A 20,793-nucleotide genomic window follows, 5' to 3' on the forward strand; every position below is an offset into this window, starting at 1 on the left:
TGACCGGCAACGCCATGATTCCGACACCGACGATGGTGGTGGAGAGGTTGAACACCGCGCCGGCGAAGGAGGCTCCACTGAACTCGTGAAACGTGGAGGCGCCGGCTTCATCCTCGTCCCCTTCCAGCTTCGTTGGGAGCAGCGGGTCGCTGCGCTCTTTAGCGCCACCACCGCTCATGGTAAATCTTCGAGAAGCGGAGCAGCAGATTCTTGCACTCTAGTGAAAGAAATCGAACAGAAAAAAATAGCAAAATCTTTGGCAAGGCGCAGAAAGGGGATAAAATCTATTGTATCAGCAGTCGGCGCCGGCGAGGGAGACGGCCACGGCGAGCAGGACCAGCAGGCAGGAGGAAGAAGAAAGAATGAGATGGGGGGGGGGGGAGAGCAGGGAGACGTCGGGCTAGGTCCAATTACGATGATGTGGCTTGTTTTGAAATATTAGGGCTGTTTATTAGCGATCTGCTGTGGATTGATATGTTTTTGAGGGAAATTTTTTTTAGAAGAGCCTCCAATACATAGTTTTGGGGAAATTTTTTTTGGAAAACTCTTGGTGTTGCTCTAAGTCCCAAGCCCCAACTCCCCAATCCCTAGCAATGGAGAGGGGGAGCGCAAGCCGCCGGAGATGCTTCCACCATTTGTGAGGCAACACGCCCCATCACCTTGCCCCTGCGCCTCCCTGTCCCCGTGACGTTTTGCTGAACCGCCGCCACGCGCCCCGTGGGTCCTCTTATCTCCTTGGGGGCCTCAAAACCCCAGCGAAGGAGCCATGGCGACGCGAAGGAACGCCTCCGTGTGGTCGTGCCGGACCCATCGGTGTACCGCGACATTGCCGTGTGACGCCCTCGCCACCTCCTAGCCGTCGCGTCTCCAACCATCACGATGCCACCGCCTCCCTCCCCAAACCCCGAACCCTAACCACGGAGTGTGCAGGGGGAAGGGCCATGCGGAAGTCGGCGAGCTCCCTAGAGAGCTTCTCCTCTGCGTGGTTTGATGACCTCACCGAGTCGCCCCGACGGCTCCAATAGTACATTTTGGGATCCTACGCTTGTTTCGCACCATAGCTGTTCATATGATGCGATTTAGGCCTAGGAAGCTATGCGAGCCTACGAACGGCATGTCGGGGATGGGCGACTCGCGTGAAGCGGGCGACCCTGCCGGCGATCGGAACCCTCCAGTCACCGCCACCGCTGCACCTGCCGACGCTTGGACTCCACCGGCTGCCGCTCCCACACCCACGGTGAAACGGACCCGAATTCCCATTTTTGAGAATTCAAGCCTACGCACCTTCGTGATAGTCATAGGAAGGCTATCACGTGCAAATCCCTATCTCAGATGGTACAAATCCATACCTACACATAAATATAAAACAACAACAGAGTACAAATATCATAGATAACATAAGTAACGAGTACATCTCTTCGGCGCATGCCGGTACAAGTCCATCAGGACTGAATCAAGAAAGATCAAACATCTACGCAGCGTAAACATAAGCTATGGCGAACTCCATCTCCAGAGGCGATTTGAGCGATGAACCATTCCTAGTCTTCCCATCCGTCATTTTTGAAGTCGTAGTCAGGCTCCGACCATGAAAAGCCACCATCTACTCGAGAAGCAGGTAGGCATGTCAACTCCCAAAAACAGCAAGCTAAGAAAACGGGGGAACATACTATATGTATGGATAAAACCTATATATGGCTGTAGGGATTTATGCAGCAACATCAACAGAAATTAAGGAAAAAGCAAAGCAACACCATCTTCGAGGTCAACACCTCAATAAAGGAAATCGGCACAAGTCGCCGGATCCTTTACCCAAGAATCCAACACCCAACATACTAGACGATGTGAGATCTCCCTTCCCTCGCATCTCAACGGCAAATGTTGTTCTATCTCAACAAAAGGGGGAGGTAGTAGAATAGTATAAGTCTAGTACAAAGTAGCGGTAGTCAACAACATTGTCCATAACTAATGCACACAGACTATAGCTATAGCTTTATACACTCTGCAGAGGTTGTACAACTGTACCCGCACGGATGGAGCTTGAATGGGGATCAGCTGTCCAAACCCCACCTAACAGCTGGAGCCCTAGTAGGTGGATAGTTCTCTCCTATTTCCTCGAGTCTGGAACCGTCCTCAGCTGTAGGGCACGCTGTGACCAGTGAGGACCTCAAAGCTATGAAACATATCCACACCGGGGTGCAGTCTGGTCAGAGCAGGCCAACGCTTCGAACTCCTTAAACGATCCTCTAATCCCCTACAGGTAGAGCACTATCCACCACTAGTCTCGGACCGAACCCCACCCATAACGTAAGCGAGCGGTAAGTATGAAAATAGTTGTTGTGACTGGTGGTAAACTGACTCGGTCCTTAAGCAGCTGAGAGCGAGCACTCTACTTCACAAGTATGTGCCGAAGCACCTGCAACGTACAAGTACGCCACCTGCTCCTTAGTAACAAACAAGGTATCCGCCACATGTATGGGGTATAGAGAGAGTCCAGAATACTCTCTCCCGGCAAGGCACTCCTTAGTACTAACCATGGCTTGCTCCCACCAAAACACATCAAGGAGTCGCACTCACCCAAAACACACGTGAGAATGTTTAAGGAATTCTATCACCAAAATCGTGGCAAATGCCCATCCATAACTCGAAAGCATGTATATGGATATATGAGCAGTGGACTAGCTAGGAGTCCATAGCAAGTCCACAAATGTAGGTTAACAAGGAAAACATGATAAACAATTAACAAGGCATGGCTAAAAACATTGGCTATACAATCCATCGTCATCAAACAACATAATTAAAGCATTAGCAACTAAGCATGCATAGGATCTATATGATTGGGAGTGATATGACACCTTGTCCGTAGTCATTGGGATCCTCCTCAGTGTATTTGGGCTCTTGAGAGTTTTCGAGGTTGTAGCTCGATTCTGAACAGAACAAGATACGATACAAAAATAAATTAATCAGCATTACATATAGCCAAAAACTCCAAGAAAGATAAACTTAGAAGATCCAAATAATACCAAACTAGCAACAAATAGCATGGTCTTGATTTTATGAATTTAATGAAACTGGTTTCATATTTTTTTAAGTTAAAATGAATTAGTTATGAATTTTTAAAGATTAAAAGATTTATTCAATTATTTAAATAATTTTAGAAAACATTTATTACAAGGTGACACATGTCAGCATCTGATTAGGCCACGTGGCAGCACGAGGGTGCGACACGTGTCTGCTGACGTTAGCGTTGACCCGATCAATGGTCTACTGGGTCCACCGGTTAGCGATGGCCCCTCACAGGTCTGTCAGTGGGGTCCCACAAGTGGGCCCGACCCTTAGCCATGTCAGCACCACGTGGCTCCACGTGGCCAGCCTATTTCTACGTGGCACTGCCACGTGGCGCCGATGTGGCTATTCAATGATTAGCCGGGATCTGGTATTCCGGCCAGATCCCGTGTACCACACGTGTGTGGTCGCTCATGTGGCACGCATGCGATTGGCGGCGACTGGAACGGCGAGTGCGCGACGTCGTGGTGTTGGCGCCCGGTGATCGCGCCCACGACGTTGCGGTGTGGCTCAGCCTAGCGCGCGGCGAGGCGTGGCAGGCGCGCGTGGGCGCGGCAAGCGCGGCAGCGGCGCGAGTATGTGGGCACGGGAAAGCACCGGCCGTGGCACGGCCGCGGCGGTGTGCGGGGTCCCGGTGTCCCGGGCCCGCGGTGATCGGAGGCGAGGCGAGCGGCGGCGCTCCCTACGAGCGGCTCGAGAGGGGGGAGGGGAGAGGGCGGCGCGGCTTATCGGGGGGCGGAGGTGTAGTCGTCGCCAGCGTGACGTAGGCAGCGGCGCGGCTCTTCTCTCCTGGCGACGCGGATGGCTTCCTCCTCCTTCCAACGCGCGGCTCCTCCTCCGTGATGCACGGGCGGCTCTGGCGCACCTCCTCCTCTCCTTCTTCCCCTTCTCCTTCTGCTCCTCCCCTCCTTTCTTCTCTTCCCCTCTTTCCTCCTCTCGGCTAGTGACGGCGCTAGGGTGGAGCCCTGGGTGGATGGCGAGGCTAGGGGCTCGGCCCCTTTGCATAGGTGCGGCGGAGGCGGTGTGAGGGCATGGATGGCCGCAACCATCCATCCTCGGCGTCTTCGCCCGAGGGTGGTGTGGCGGCCATCCAGCGGCCCCGCGGCTAGGGTTATGGTGCGGGCTGACGGAGCTACAAGGGCAAGGTGGGGTTTTCCCCCTCCCGGAAGCCTCCGGAAGGGGGTCACGGGGGTGTCCATGGCGCCAGCAAGGTAGAGGGGAGCAAGGCTGTGCTCGGGCGAGAGAAAGAGCGCCGGGCGTGAGGAGGGGATAAAGCTGATAGGTGGGGTCCACCCGTTGGCAGGAGAGGTTGAGAGAAGGTGAGGCGCGGCGCTCTGGCGGCCGGCAAGCTGACTCGGCTAGGCCGAGCCTGCTGGGCCGTTGTGGGGGGGGGTGTTGTTAGTGGGCCAGACTGGCTGGTCTGGTGGATTAGATTAGTTTAGGTTAGTTTTAGGTTTTGTTTTTATTGAGATTTAGGTTTAGATTTAGATTCAAAATTCAAACGGACACTCAAACATAAGATCCAAAGAAAATCCAAAAAGATCCAAATCAATCCACACAAGTTTTCAAAGATACGATGATTTAATTATTAGGAATTTAGAAGAGAAAAGAACTGTCTTCCATTTTTAAAACAAGCACAATTCAATTTTTTTTAAATTTTTTTGAAATTTTCACTCAAATGAATATTGCCCGCGGCCTCCGAGACGCCCCGAGCTAACGCCGCCGCCGCCATGAAACAACACCAACAACACCGCCGCCCCACAGCTGGTGGTCGGAATCCCCCGACCTCCACCACCTCCGCCCCCTGTAACCTCCCTGCGCTGCTAGCTCGTCCCACGGCGAGCTCTCGGATCACCTCAGGGGCCGTCTTGCAGGAGCTCAGTGCCAGGCCCGGGATCGCCTTCGAGCACCTTCTTCCCAGCGACTTCTACACTACTGCTGTCCCAGGTTCCATCGCCCCTCCCCACCCGCGTTCATTTGGGTCACTCCTCCTGCCATTTCCTCGCGCTACAACTCCGCGTTCATGTCCAACCTACTCATCTACGTTCTAACTGCGCCTCCGGCTAGGATTAGATCGTTTAAGGTCGCCCCGAGCGTTTTCCGTGCTACGATCGCGATCTGAATGTGGCAAAGTTCATCCTGGCTCGTGGTGCCTTGTTCTTCTGTGGCCGTGCTTTCAAACTCCATGGATCCAAGGAAAAAGCATGTCAGTTCGCCGCGACCATCCTGCCGGAGCCGGAAGAGACCGCAGTCAATGCGCACCAACCTGCCAACTGCCAAGAGGCGTGCGGCTCAAGACCAGAAAGAAATTCCTCACTTTCCCAGCCTGGCAAGTGCTGCTGCCACTGCTGGGCAGATCCTTCCGGATTCGGGATGTGCTGCGCCCCACTCGCCCAACCTGCCCCCCCAAGCGGAAGCTGCCAGGTGTCCAAGCGAGGACGGCGAGCTCCTGCCTGCATCATCTCCTGATGGTCACGTCGCGTCCGCATTCACTCCCCACCAACGCCCCCCTGCAAAACCCCCCCCTGCCAGGGGCGTTTACCCCCCATCCCCCCCCCCCCCCCCCCCCCCGCCCCCCCTCTCCCCTATCACCTCCACTGCCGGCTGCTTCCGGTGCCTGGCCAGTGACCAACGCGTCAACCACTGCCGTGATCCGGTGCGCTGCCGCCGCTGCGTCCTGCCGCTGCGTCGCGCACGGCTTCTACCCTTCCTGACTGCTGCAGCAGCCAGAGAAGCCAGCCGAACACAGCCGCCACCCGCATCCCCATCCGACCCATCCCCTACACCGCCCGCGCCGCTACCCCACCGCCCACGCCGCTGCAGCTCCCACCTTTCACCACCGCTTTCGACCCCCTCAACATGCTCACTTCCTCCAGCTCCGCTCAACCAGCTTTCCAGCGCTCGCGCTCGTCCTCGCCAGAGTCTTTCCACCTCGACTCCCTGTTTCGCGAGCTCAGCCCCAGATAAAGATGGCAACGGGCAATTTGCCCAGCGTGCCTGCGGTCGCGGGGCTTCAGCGGGCAGGGTGGGCGGCGTGGAGCGTCTGGATGGCTGGCGGCGAGCACGGGCATGCCGCGGTGGCGGCTGGCAAGCCCGGGGCGCGCGCGGGTGTAGGGTGAGGTGGATAGGGTAGAGGAGGTAGGTTGCATCCGAGGCGATTGCTAGTACGAATTTTACGGTGGAAGTTGGATAGATTTTCTTTTTTTGCGGAAGCCATCTGTCGTCGTCCGAGTCCGAGCCAGGCTGGGCTCATCCGGTAACCAATCAGGCCCAAAATTTCCCCCCACTCGCGCGCTCCTCGGCTGATTGGCAATTAAACGGCAATGGCGGCCGCCGCCGCCGACCTCCTCGCCGCCCTCTCGTCCCCATCCTCCCACGCCGGCCTCCACTCCCGCTTCGCCGCCTACCTCCGGCCCTTCACCGCCCATCTGCCCACCTCAAACCCTAGCCCGGGAGGCGCGATCGCCCTCCGCCCCCTCGCCAAGCGCTTCCTCCCGTTCCTCGGCCGCGCGCTCCTGCTCCTCCCGCCTCTCGTCCGCGCGAGCTCGGGCGACGCGGGTGGCTCCGTCCGGTGCGCCGACGAGCTCTTCGAGATCTACGCCCTCCTCCTGGACTGCCTCGAGGCCATTTCGCCCTGCCTCGCGGGGAAGCCCTACTCCGTGCTGCTCCAGCGCGGCCGCTTCGTTTGCTGCCTCGAGTCGCGCGGCTGCCTCTGGCGCGCCGAGGAGGAGGCGGTCGCCGCCCTCGACGCCCTCCGCTCCGCGCTCTCCCCACCCGCAGCGAGCACCAAGTCACGATCACGACGCGGCGGCGCTGCAAGTGCTGCCTCCATTATCCTTCTTCCGGACCCTGCTGGCGTCGCTGGGGAGGCTGCCACGGATCCTGATGTCGCAACCCTCGCGGTGGAGCTCACCGTCTGCCTCGCTAATTGTGCCAGCAAGGGGAAGGTGAAGGAAGCCGCCACTTACGAACGGGTTCTCAGCCTCGTCGAGCAGCTCCAGCCATGGCTTCCGTGAGATTGCCAACTTTGCATTCGGAATTCAGTAAACAAAATACTGGGCAGGCTTATGCCTTATGAGGAGTTTATGTTTCTGTGCAGGATTCTGCCTGAAAACGTCAGCAGGAAGTATCTCACCCTGCTTTTGAATGCAATGAGTCGGTGCGCCTTTTTCCTTGCTGCCGAGCCTTCAGTTTTCGGTGCTGATGATGATCTGGTGCATAGATTCTGTGTTGCTACGTTAGAAGAATGTGTGAAGGTGCAGACGATTGACCGTTTGCTGGTGGTATGTGTCATGATGCAATCGATTTCCTTTTGCTATTAAAAAACCAAAGTGGAGTAATTACTATCTGGTTAATTCTTAATTGCGACAAATGTTTTTCCTGGTGGCAGGTTGCTCGCAAGATTTGCTCTTCTCTAGATTTGAGTTGGGAAGGGAGCACAAGGCTTTTACTTGATCTGTTGAAATGTACCACTGATTCTGTTGTATGTTTAAAGGTAAAAATCAAATACTTCATTTGCATTTCTGCAACTTAAAATCTTTTGTAACTTCTTACTATGTAGTTTACTGATACCTTGAAAGAGTATTCCTGGATGGGTTTTAGCCAACTTACTCTGGTGGAAAATATAAGTCCATTATTAGGATATCCATGCGGTTTCCAATGTAACACTTTGTTTAGCCTCTGGTGCCGACCCGCTGTGAGTGCAGGCTGGGCAGCTGACACTATGGTCACAAAGTATATCTTTTGCACCCTCAGCCATAGCGACAGCCATCAGATCAGCACCGGAGGTATGAGATTGAGGTGACATGGATGTGGCTCAATCTCAGCCCTCCGATGCTGTCTGATGACTGAGGTGCACCACGCCATAGGGTGGGCAGCTTCCCCTATGCTTTGTCGTAACATCATGCTGACTTTTTTTCAGGCTGACTTACCAAAAGCTGCAAATGATTTTCTGGTGTTTGTGGCATATGTTTCTCGGTGCTTTCTTTCTGTAAATAGGGATAGACGTGCTGGCGCTTCAGTACTACTCTTTAAAGCAGGCAGTTATTTCTCTGAGGTACATGCTGCATTGTCTTATAGGCATTGAATTCTCATTAAGAATACGATAATAGCACCACAGTTGTTTCATTTAACACAATTTTTTCGAATGTTTAGGTTTCTTCTCCTATTGCCTCAGTGCTTCTTCTTTATGCCACTGGATTATACTTCAGTGCCCAGCAAATGGAAAGTGATGTGCACCTTTGTATATCTGAACATTTTCTCAACGACAAAAAGTACCTAGAAGCTTTAAACGAAGCACTTTGCACTCTGGCACAGTTTTTTTACATTATCAATGGCGGATCCATTCCACTAGATGGCTTTGGGAAGGAAAGTTCATTGGCGCACCAGGGTCATTCGAAAAAGAAGCACAACGATTCTCAGTCACGTGATAATATATCTCTCATGGCATATTTGGATTCTTTGGAGTTTGTTTGCAAGGTTCTGTTGCAACATACAAACGCAGTTTGGAAGAACTTCTCTGAAGGAAAAGCAATATGTTATTCTGGAAACTTAACCTATGTCTTAACAGCACTGCACCAGTTCATTGATTCCAGCCTCATGGCTCATAGGTAGGTTCCTAGGGCCAGAAGTATTGGCACTATTATAAGTGCATGCATGTGAGAAAGTTAGGGAATAATGCTTATTTCTTACTGACATATTATTGTTGGAACAAACAATTATCCATTATTTCATACGCTGTTCTTTGTGCTGTAACAGCTGTGCAAAAATGTCATCAGGAGACAAGGAGAGACTACATGAACATCGTGGAACCTTACTGAATGCCCTTGTTTCAGCAATTAAAATTTCCTTTGCTACTAGCAAAGCTGTCGAGGTAGCATAGTTGCCTTTTTTATATTTATGTTTGAGCCTGATCAATTTAGACTGACAGTCTATAAAATATTGCCTTTGCGGCTTGTCTAGTAACAAAAACGCTGGTTTCAGCCGAACTCTCTTTATTACATTTAGATATAGCGATGAGTAAAATTGCTTGAGTATAGTCCTATATGGATGCTATTTGTGGAAAATGGCTGTTAAACTACTTTCTGCTATTAACTTTATATGGTCATCCTTATTACCTATTAATGCCTTTTATTTTCATAATAATCCAGAAGAGTCTGTCCTCCACCAGTCGTGCCATTTCAAGCTCATGTTTAATGTTTGAGGATATCAAAATTTTGATCTCTATACTTGGCAACATAGGCGTGACGCTTTATAACATTAGACAATTTGATGAGGTACGTTTCTGAGTTGATGATCTATTCTTTTTTATATGCTATTACTCTAGGTTGAATACCATTGTTACTGCTGCAGGCACCAAAGGTATTAGAGCTTTGCTGCCAAACAGTATGGGTGCACGTCAGACGATCTTACTGTAGACTATCAGAAATGGGAGAAGGGAATGGAATCTCTGAGGTTCTACCGAAGGATACATTGAAAGATATCATTGTGGATGCTTTTACGAGGATTGCGAAGATGGTCGATGTTCTTCATAGATGTGGCGCAAAAGTTACACGTGAGATTGTTGTGAAGAGCCTGTTGCTGTTGGTTGATGGTGACATGTCTGAGTATTTGAATAGTTCTTTGATACTGATCAAATTGTGGGTTAAGGTACTAAACTAAAAAAATTACTATTTGCAACACTTCGTTGATGTTATTTCATATATTTTGTTTTTGAAACTATAGATTACATGCAAAGATTTTATGGATGATCAAGACGTGGCTCATGCTCGTTCACGAAAAAAAGACATGGCTCGTGCTCCACTTCTCTTTGACCTCCTTTTGGCCTACCCCTCTCCCTTGCCAATGAAGTTGTTAGGCTTAATTGTAGAGCAGGTACCATATTTTACTTCACTGGACTGTGGTGTATCTTAACTGTTATGTTTTGAGGCTGAATGCTTTGGCAACATTGTTCTTTTCAGGAGGAGTTAGCATTTGGATCAACAGAACCTCGAGGCACAATATTCTGTGCTCAAATGCAAACAAGGATCATAGATATTCTCTTGGATGAAATGTACAGTCCAGAAGAATACTTTTTGGAGAGATCAAGGGTTCTTGTTAGAAAGGCAGGTGTACTTCGTTCATCTGGTATGCAAAACATAAGCAGTTGCCTTGAGTCTTTATCAGAAGCCATATCTTTACTACTGGTGAGTTTGAATCCTCTTATGCATTTTATAATTTATACAGAAAAGAGTATTTAAGATTAATGTTTGTTCACTAAATTAGAAAAATACTGCACTGGATTTATCTCAAAGAAATCCAACTGTGATCAATCAATTGGCTACTGCACATTGCTTGCATGCACACTGTGCTCAGGAAGGCAATCTTGATGACGAGGTAACCACTGAAAATCCTAGCTGTGTTTACCAAGTATATAAGCCTTTTTTTTTATAAAAATGTCGCAACATATGTGTTATGCCTTTTTTTATTATTATGGTTGTTATTGTGAATAGGTGGTGCTTGGTAGTGCTAGGAGTGCACTTGACTTGTGGTCAGAGGTGGAATCTTTTGTTCGTTCTTCTCCTGGTATGATCTCTCAACAGGAATCCAGAACTATTGTACCACTTCTTTGTTCTCTGATTGATTTGTTGGCAATTAAGGTAATTCCATCATATATTTTCGACTTATCAGGTTGAGTGAGATGCAATTACTTTCCTTTAGCAACATAATTATGCATATTTACTCTACCATCTCAGGGCTGTTTTGAGCTTCAACTTGGCTTTTGCAAGCAAACGATAGTGATATGTAAGCAAGAAAGCTTACCCGTTGAAAATATATTTTCCTTCTTGTTCACCAGTGGGCGCCTTAGTCATGCTTGCTGTCATCTTCCTATGGACCAGGAAATTATTTCTAATCTCACACTTCATTTTGGTATTGACTGCCATCGTACTGAATTTTGGAGGAACTGCTTCAAAGGAGACCATCCTTCTCTCTCAATGTTCCTTCAAAGGATGTTTCCTACTGACTTGGTCCTTTCTCAATCATACAAACATTCAAATGGAAAGAAGTTCAGTTTTAATTTGAGTGTTGATGAGGTCGATAAAGTTGCATCATCTCTGGTTTCTGAAGTAAGTTTGTTAGTTGCAATGCACTAAATTAGTAACCATGGTCTCTTATTTATGTTTTCAATTATGAATTTTAATTCTATTTTTCATTTTCCAGGTTGCTTCAAGTGGCCAGCCAATCTTCATAGCTGGCTGTCTGTACTATGATTTGTCAGAAAAGCTTTTATCAGGAGGCCATCTTTCTCAGGTAATAACAATTTGGCCTTCTATATTTTGCCATGCGAAGCATCAGTGCAGAATACTTAGTGGTCATGAATTAATTGTAGGTTGTGCAGGTTGTTAATAATTTAGCTCGCATGTAGTGGAATGATCAATGTTTTTTTGTTTTTACAGGCCTTTTCATATGGAAAAGAAGCCCTCAATCTGCGCAAAAAGCTCCTTAAAAAGGAATTCAAACTAAATCTGGGTAGGATTGGAAGCGGGGCAAGCCAGTGTTGCGGTGAGCAAGGCTTTGTGTGTCTCGAAGCATGTGGATCAACAGTAACTGAAATTTGGCCTGATTCCACCAGATCAACCAGCATGAAAGATTCTTTCCTTACTCCGTGGAATATACTTAGATGCTATCTTGAAAGCATTTTACAGGTATAGCCCAACCTACCGGAGTTGTATAGAGATCTGGCATTCTTGCACTAGCGCAACAATTTCCTTATGTATGGTTCTCACTACCTGATGTATTCAGGTTGCTTTGATGCATGAATTGTCTGGTAATGATGCTGAAGCAGAAGTTCTTGTACGGACAGGAAAAGAGATATCACATTTCCATAAGTTACCAGTTTTCCATATTGCTTTTACATCATTGCTAGGTATGATATCACATTTCATTGGCTTACCTATTTTCTGTGTTGTCCATTTAGTCTCACATTACCTGGATTTTTTTAGGTCAACTGTACCGTAAGCGGCAGCTATGGGATGAAGCTGAGAGTGAGCTTAAATATGCCAGAGATTTTCTTGCAGAAAATGATTCATTCATTTCATGCAAGCTGTGTAGATTGACTCTGAAGATATCACTTGACATGAAAGATGGTGATAAGAAACATTCTACAGGGAATTTTTCTGGTGCTTTAGTCAGGTACAAGGCTGCAATGGACAAATTGAACAGCACTGAATTTCTTGCTGGAACCTATGATGGCCATAAACCTGGTGGTGTTCTGTGCAACAAAGATTATATTGGCCAAACCTGGTGTGAAGCTTGTAAGCATGGTAAAGAACCGTTAGTTGCAAAGGATGACGTGTTACCTACATGCATTAGTTGCAAAGGAAAATCAAACTGCTATCTTAATGGTTCTGATTGCAGAAAAGATGACATATGTGATATGTTTGGATGTTGGAACTGTCTTTTGGTTAAATCACTCAATTCCGGTTCCATTCAGAATATTTTGCAGTTCAGATTTAACTGCGTTCTCCAACGCTACCTTTTGCCACTTCTGTTAAAAAAAGGTACTTATTTTGAACTATTTTTTTTTATGTTCTTGAAGATTGAGGTCTGCAATTGTGGGATTGTCATTAGCTATGAAGGCTAACAACTTGCAGGAATCACATTCACGAAAAACTTGCATGAATTCGAAGTATAAATCACAGACTTGGAATTTTTTTTAACTTTTTCATTCATATAGTTGCTCAGTTCCTGGTTTTGCCTTCTGCAGCTAGAGCCATGGGAGCTCATAATGGAGAATATGGAGCTCATGAAATTTATAACATTTATTGGCAGTGCATATCACTGTTGTACTTCAGATCACTTCCACAGGGTTGTTATAGAACTTATGGGCCTCATCTAATTGCACTAATGGTGGAAGGGAATATAGGTGATTATCTCTCTTTAGAGCGTGCAGAAATACTACATAGTATGAGCCTTTTTGTGCTAAAAGGATTCCTTCCTGAACAATCAAGGTTATTCCATCAACTTCCTTTTATGTGTGACATTCTTGTTGTTGCAGTTCAAAACACTTTCTAAATCGTCTTCATTATGTGACTGTCTGCAGGGATGTCTGCTGCACCTTCTCTAGTGTAGGAATGTCTTGTGTCGTTCCCTGGTTGTTGAAAGCTTTTGTTCTATCCAGAGAAAGCCCGTCACTTTTTCAGAAGGTATATAGTATCCTTTAATCTTGCAATCTTGTATTATGGAACAGCTGTGAATGCCTAGTGTTTATGTATTTATTCTATTATTTTTTCCTGAGCTGCTGATAGTCAGTCTACCATTTTTTCAGTCTTCAGTTATCCACCTGCTTAGTGCTGGTGACTCTTGTGTTGAGATCCACATTTTCCTGTTGCAGGTTTGCAGGTTACTTGCATGTGTATTCTTACTATCAAAATTAAATTCCTCAATCCAGTTGCCTTTATGGTTCCAAAAATCTACTCTATCTGTGGATGGTTGGGTTGCATACTTTCATCAGATTTCTATTGGAAGTCTCAGTTGCCATGACCTTGCTTCCTTACAAGTATTACTCAGAGAAATGGTTAGGAAGGTTGGCACCATATCAAGTTAACAGCCAGATAAAAATATCCTTATTTCCAATCTTATTTAATTGTTTTCCTTGCAAATTTTCAGGGGCCCCTTGCAGATTCCGGAGATGAGACGGATGAGTGTGTTTCAAAATTTCCGAGGTTAAAAAATTTATATAGCAGCTGAACTCTTGATTTTTATTGTATTTGTGGGCGTATAGTGAGTTTAATTTTCTATACCAGGTTAGCAGGCATAGAACATATTGAGAAACATGTAAGTGACTTCTTCCATAAACTTCCGGATGTACCAACCGTGTGTATTAGCATGCTTGGAGATGATTATGTTGATGTTTTTGGGGAAAATCTTCTTGAAGATGATTATGTGGATATTCTTGGGGAAAATGTTGCTCCTTCCTTTTTTCCTGCTTGGATGTTGATTTCAAGGTTTCATTCAACAAATAAACCTACGGCAATGCTTCTGCCTGTGGGCGCTATTTTAGAAGGTGTGTAGATTTTATATTGTGACAATATACATCATGTAAATAAATCTTATCTTTCGTGCTTTTATATGCATGTTGTTGCTCTACAGAAATGCAGTCTGAAGGCTCTTCTATCAAAGATTTGGGCAATCGAATGAGTGTTTCAGATAAGAAGTGGCAGTGCCCTTGGGGCTATGCTATTACAGACCATGTGGCCCCAACCTTTAGAAGTATACTTGAGGAGAATTTTATGTCCCTCTCTAGTGCAACTCTCACTATAAATGATGGACAAGCAAACTGTGTTAGGTGGTGGGCACATAGAATGAAGCTCAACAACTACCTTGATAAACTACTGAAGTAAGATCCTATATGTTAGTGTATAACTGTGAATTGATTCCGTAGTCGGAATATTATTGTCTCAGGATAGGATTGAGCCTTAATTTTCTTTGTTCTGATTCCATTTTCGTTATTTGAACAGAGATATGGAAGAATTATGGTTGGGGCCCTGGAAATGCCTTCTCTTGGGCCACCAACCTTCTAATGAACACATTGAGGCAGCCTCGTCAAGTATTGTCACTTGTCTCGAAGAATTCAAATTGGAAGTCAATCCAGAGCTCATCAAGGCTATCCTTGGTGGTGCTGTGTCAGTAGATGAAGTGCACGAATGTCTTTATCAACTCATTTTGTATAAAGGTTACGTTGGAAGGGGACAGTGTTGTGAAAAAGATAGACTTAGGTCCTTTTCTTCTTGGCAGATTGATACTAAAGCTCTAGAGACACTCAAGTGTTTAATTGAAAATACAGTGGATGGACTGCTGGAGTCAGCTGATAGAGGTCCAGTGATTTTAATTCTGGATATCAATGTGCAGGTAAGCAACAAGATGGCTTTACCGGTAGCTGTTTCTCTTGTGATTTTAATTGATATTTTTTTGGGGGGGTGCTCCTTGTCTTCACTCTTTCACTGCAACTCTTGATTTTTTTGCTTGATTCCTTAAATTCTGATAGCATAGGGGTGAATTTGTGGATGCTGTTACCTATCATTTGTATCTAGCGCTGGTTAAATTCGATTTCTTTTTGTGATAAATAACAAAATGCTGGGAGAAAAGTAGAAGTCTTAGTAGCTACATCATGCGCCTGTAAATTTCCTAGTCTTCTTAGCATTTATGCTGCTTGGCAACAGCTCTGTATTTGGAAATCCTTCAAGTCATTGCATCCTTTACTACATCCTAAAAGAGAAGATATTTTGTAATCCAGGCTTTATTGTGCTGTTTGTCTTGTAATGCAAAGCATAATTCCCTTCATATATCTTTACCGACCTCTCCAGCCTTAATTGTCAACCGCAGATGCTTCCTTGGGAGAACCTGCCAGTACTAAGGAATCAAGAAATTTATCGCATGCCTTCAATGGGAAACATCTTTTTAGCACTGACTCGATGCAATAATCATTACAAAGATGGCAATGTTGTGGCCCCTCGTTTCCCAGCTATTGACCCTTTCAACACATTTTATCTGTTGAATCCTAATGGTGACCTGAGCAGCACACAAAAAGAATTTGAGCAGTTTTTCAGAAACTACAAGTGGAAGGTAAATGAGTTTTCAGACCTTGTAGATATAAGAAATCAGCTCCTTTGTTTGAACATCATTTTTCTCACTGATCAAAACTGGTTCATTGAATATTCTAATGGAACATTGTAATGTAGTGCATGGATTGCATAAGTATATATGTGCATGGCATACATAAGTGGTTTGTTTTGCTCTTTCTTTTACATTCTAGAAATAATGTTATACTGAAAATGTGGTTCATTTCACTGGTAGCTTTAGGCATCACTTCCAGATCAGTCTTCTTGTCAATTTGTCACCGCATCTGAATGGAATTATTGTTTGGGAAAATATATTATATGCCACTGAACAACTTTGGTTTGCACAATCTAGTTTTTTTTCCTTCCATGCCATCGTTGACGTAGTGAAAGGTCACGGTTTACCATCCTCCTTCTGAAGTTATGGGCTTTCCAGATATTCCCTTGAAAAAATTGTTATGCGAACTGGACTAGATGGCTGGGTGTATATGGAGGGCTGAAGGTGATGGCATATGGATCATAATTTTGCAAATTAATATCATGAGAGTAATGATAAGCACTTAATTATTACAGAAAATCATGCTAGAATGATATTCAATGGTATATACAGAGTTTTCTCTAGGGTGTTGGAAGGTACTACCTCCATTCCGCAATACTTGTCCATGGCCTCGGGAGAAAACGTTCTACAATACTTTTCCATTGAGGATATCAAGATTCAATAGTGTAGTTATTGCGGTGTAGAATACATTGATTTTTTTCCTTAAAACTTGTATTTCCTTGGCTCGTGCGCATGGTGTGCTATGGACAAGTACTGTAGAACAGGAGTACCAACTTTAATGAAAACACATAAAGATTGGAAGAAAATATTGCATGTAGATGTGGCAACTACTGCAAAAGCCGCAGGCTCTTGTCATGGGCAATTGAGTGATGAACCACTATGATTGTCTAGCTTGCAATCCATTATTGGAATGTTAAAAGTATTCATATTGCACCATAATGAAACTGAATAATGCAATTATGATGTGCAGGGAAACGCTGGGCATAATCCAACCAGTGAAGAGCTGGTCATGGCTTTGGCAAATTATGATCTTTTCCTGTACTTTGGACATGGAAGTGGTACGCCCAGAAGATTAACGTTTTTTTCCCGTCCATTTTTGTTGGATGTTTTTATCAGTGTCCCAATTATTTGAAGTTCTGTATCTTTAGCCTACTGTAGTCGTATCTGATGGTTCATACTAATTAGTTTATAATTATTAAACCCATCCGTACTGTGAACCTGATGCACGGCAACTAAGTTCCTTTTAACTGTGTGGTAACCCAAGCAAAATTACTCTATAGGTCTCTTTTTATAGTGGCCAAGAGCTGGCAGTACAGTGCTCTACTTCTGCTATACAACAAGGAAGGAGAAACCTGTCGGACTGGCAGAACGCTTCTCCCCCAGCGCCCGTATCCAGCTCCTGAGCATATCGAGATCGGGCCCCCTACCCCTGTCTCTTGCGAGCTGGCTGGCGGCGATGGGCAAAGGGACCCTAAACAAGTAGTATTCTATTTATCATAGGTTTGTGCCCAGATGGGCATTGAGCGGACTAAGCTCCGCCATGGCTTCCTCTCCCAACTCAACCTTCGGTTCCAATGAAGCAAGGAAGGCCCTTTCTCCTTGCCGGCACTCCAGTTACCAGCCAGTCTGTTTCCGATGTCGCCCCGAAGCAGGGGCATGTGCTGCTTCGCATGCATGCCAAGGGTGGAGCTATTGCTGTTTGTTGGGTCAAAGGATGCATGAGCTGACCCTGATGATTTTTAGTAATCCAGGTGAAGAATCACTAGAAATCAATGACTCCCAACCGGCATTCCTGTTATGGAGAAGACCCTAATCATCTGCTGGCTTAACTCTATCTTGATGCCTGTGTTTTGGCTGAAGGTTTCAGTGCTCACTGTCCTGGTCAATTTTGCGCTAATTTCCCTTCACATAAGGTGCCTTTGTAGTGCTTTAATAAATATTATAAATGATAAGAAAAACTATGTAGTATTGGCATAACAACCAGTGTAGTTCTTTTTAAATACAATCAGCTTGCTTTTATCTAAATCTTTGTTATTGTGAACTACACTAAATGGTGTGAGTTTAGGCAATATGACTTCTCAGACGTATTAGCACAGTGGCATAGTAGACATCAGTGGGGACTACTTGGGTTGTGGTGCTGGAACCAGAAAGTTGATGATATTACTGTTAACAATTGTGAACTAGCATGGTTGACTATTGTTCATATCTCTTCCTTTTTTGGTGGCTATTGTTCGGTACCTGTTATATGATTGCTAAGAACAACAATCATTTGTTCCTCGGTTGAATCTATCTAACTAATTTGGAAAAACGATGCAGGAGCTAAGTACATTAACTTGAAGGAAATTGAGAAGCTAAATAACTGTGCATCTGCTGTTCTTATGGGGTGCAGCAGCGGAGCACTGCATTGCAAAGGGAGTTATGCACCTCATGGGGCCCCGCTGTCCTATTTGTCCGGTGGTTCACCTGCTGTAGTTGCAAATCTCTGGGATGTTTCAGATAAGGATATTGATCGGTTTAGTAAAGCTTTGCTCCATTCATGGCTGCGAGAAGATTCTGCAGATGACAGCAATTGCTTGCAATGTTCCCAACTGACACAAGAGTTTGAATCCATAAATATTGGTGTTGAGGGAAATGACAGGAGAAATGTTGATACCAAGCGGTGCAGCTGCAGGCAGAGGCGAGTAGCTTCAAATCTAAGTAAAGCGAGGAGTGCTTGCAGGCTTCCACATCTGATTGGCGCATCTCCTGTTTGTTATGGTGTGCCTACTATCATCAGAAGGTAGTAATGCGTGGCTAGTTCTCTAGCAGGAGATGTCATGATCTCCAAAGTGTCGCATTATAAACATGGTGGCATACATATCTAGGAAGGACAATTTCTCGCTGATTCTTCCACACTTCATTTAGGAAGGGCAATATTTTTGTCTTCTAAGTTTTTGACATGATTTTTTTTTAATTTTGTGTACTAGGCTGGATTATCAACACTAGAGACTCTGTCGCATTGTCAACACTAGAGACTGTGGCGCACCTCGGGTGCGTGCCAATGTTCGGTCCAGTGTGGAACGTAGAGCTGGGATAAATGCGTGGTGCATATTTTTTGTCACTAAATAAACTTACAAAAAATAGTTTAAAAAGTTTTAATAAAGGGAGGGAGGTCATAATGTTCACACTGTTGCTAGTACTCTATGTGGGTGAATTTAAACTTAAAAATAGTGTGGGTTACCTACAAGACAAATAATAATAATTTGGTATGTAATGCTAAAAAATGTTCTCAGAGATAATTAGCCTACACGCAATTTAAACTGAAATTTGAAAAATAGAAGTTCATCATGGACAATATATGTAAATAAGCAAAAGGAAACAATGTCAGATATTAACAAATTACTGCTAATATATCTGAAACATGATAGGTACCGCCGTCCATTGAAGCTTACATTATGTAGGAATAAGATGAGCCAGCTTAGTGGCCTATTACTCTTCTGCTCTCAACCCGGTATGGTATCTGGTAAGGAAGGACCCTGGAGGGTTGTCATTGGCTAAGTACCATTTCAGCACCTGGTTACCAAGCCGCCTCATGGTTTCCCAGAGACCGCCCTTCCTACTGATGTTACTCCTCTGCGGCTGGCTACTCTGGAAAGTGGAAACACCGTCATGAAGTTGTTTTTCGCTCCAAGGCGCCAAGCCTTCCGGCCCTGCTGCTTTCCCACAAGTCCATATGTTTGCATGGGTCATAGCTAAACTTTAAGTAAGGGTTAAATTTTGATCAATCTTTAGCTCATATATGTTTATAGGCATAGCTAATGGATAGAGAAAGTCTGGAAAGTGTCACTTTTATCCTTATTTCCTTCCTTTCTTTTTTTTCGAATGCTTATTTCCTTCCTTTCCTCCATAAAGTTGAGGGTATTTTGGTATTTTCCCAATGTACTAAGTACTCACTAGCACGGTAGCTCCTCTCTCTTAGGTAATGCCTTTTATTTTTTGAAGCGTGGCTAAAATTTAGCCTATTTATTAGCACCTCTGTTTGGATGAACGTGTGCTAAGCTTTAAGTAGCCAAATTTTAGCATTTAAATCTAAACATAATTTTAGTGATCAACTATATATTTAAGTTAGCTTCTGTGATTTTTCGGACTAAAAGTTTATGTGATGAAACTAGCCCGGCGAGCTATCTCTCCTCCGCAAAAGCATGCTGAGCAAAAGAAAGCTACCCGTACGTACGTCGTATCGCGCTGCAGGCCGACGTGCTGCTGCCTGCTGCTAGCTAGCCCAGCAGCAGCAGGCCACCGTACCAGAGCCCGTTCCGCGTAACGGGATGCAGCGCCCACAGTTCCGCACCCTCTATCTCTTTGCTCCGCTCCCGAAGACTTTCCAATTCTCCAGTATGCGGATGACACGCTACTTATCATGTAAGCGGATCCTCCCCAGCTCTTTTACCTCAAACACCTTCTTAACCAATTTGCGAACTCTACTGGTCTCAAGGTTAATTATAGCAAACCGTTGATCCTTAATATCTCTGATGACAGAATTCAAGAGCTATCATCTCTATTCCAATGCCAAGCTGGCTCCCTTCCTTTCACATACTTAGGTTTGCCACTTGGTACGACAAAGGCCCAAATTGAATCAAGAGAGTGGAGAGAAAATTGGGAGGTATCTCAAATCTTCTATCTCAGGGGGGCAAGCTTGAGCTGGCTAATTTTATCTTCTCCTCCTCACCAATTTTTCATATGGCAACCTTAAAACTCCACAAGGAGGTCATTGCACAACTGGACAAATATAGGAAGCATTATCTCTGGCGAGGACAGGATTCAAACTCCAAAAGCCATCTAAGACGGCGTGGCCATTAGTGTGTTTGCCCAAACAGCAAGGAGGCTTGGGAGTGATTAACCTGAACACTCAGAATGAAGCCTTATTACTCAAGTTCCTGCATAAGTTCTTTAACAAGGCTGACATCCCATGGATTCATCTAGTATGGGAGAATTATTACAACAATGGCAAACTGCCAGGGCAATAAAAAAAGGGCTTATTCTGGTGGAGGAATATAGTGAGCTTACTGGACAAATTCAAAGGAATAGCATCGATAT

The 20,793-nt window shown here is 45.5% G+C and overlaps 1 protein-coding gene across 1 annotated transcript; it reads left to right on the top strand.

Annotated features, from left to right (window-relative positions):
* The first annotated feature begins 6,386 nt into the window (after positions 1–6,386).
* LOC101782294 (separase) lies at positions 6,387–18,784 on the top strand. The gene is made up of 27 exons (XM_022826158.1): positions 6,387–7,075; positions 7,163–7,346; positions 7,454–7,558; positions 7,985–8,119; positions 8,218–8,336; positions 8,550–8,672; positions 8,821–8,935; positions 9,415–9,711; positions 10,023–10,247; positions 10,327–10,437; positions 10,554–10,698; positions 11,047–11,168; positions 11,263–11,352; positions 11,499–11,747; positions 11,845–11,968; positions 12,045–12,602; positions 12,809–12,910; positions 12,986–13,052; positions 13,145–13,247; positions 13,556–13,627; positions 13,711–13,766; positions 13,848–14,107; positions 14,194–14,440; positions 14,562–14,952; positions 15,427–15,666; positions 16,688–16,775; positions 18,034–18,784. The coding sequence occupies exons 1-27, from the start codon at positions 6,387–6,389 to the stop codon at positions 18,498–18,500; spliced, it is 5,484 nt and encodes a 1,827-aa protein (XP_022681893.1). The 3' UTR covers positions 18,501–18,784.
* Positions 18,785–20,793: the final 2,009 nt, after the last annotated feature.

This window comes from Setaria italica, chromosome IV, assembly GCF_000263155.2.
Source record: "Setaria italica strain Yugu1 chromosome IV, Setaria_italica_v2.0, whole genome shotgun sequence".
Classification (NCBI taxonomy): Eukaryota; Viridiplantae; Streptophyta; class Magnoliopsida; order Poales; family Poaceae; genus Setaria; species Setaria italica.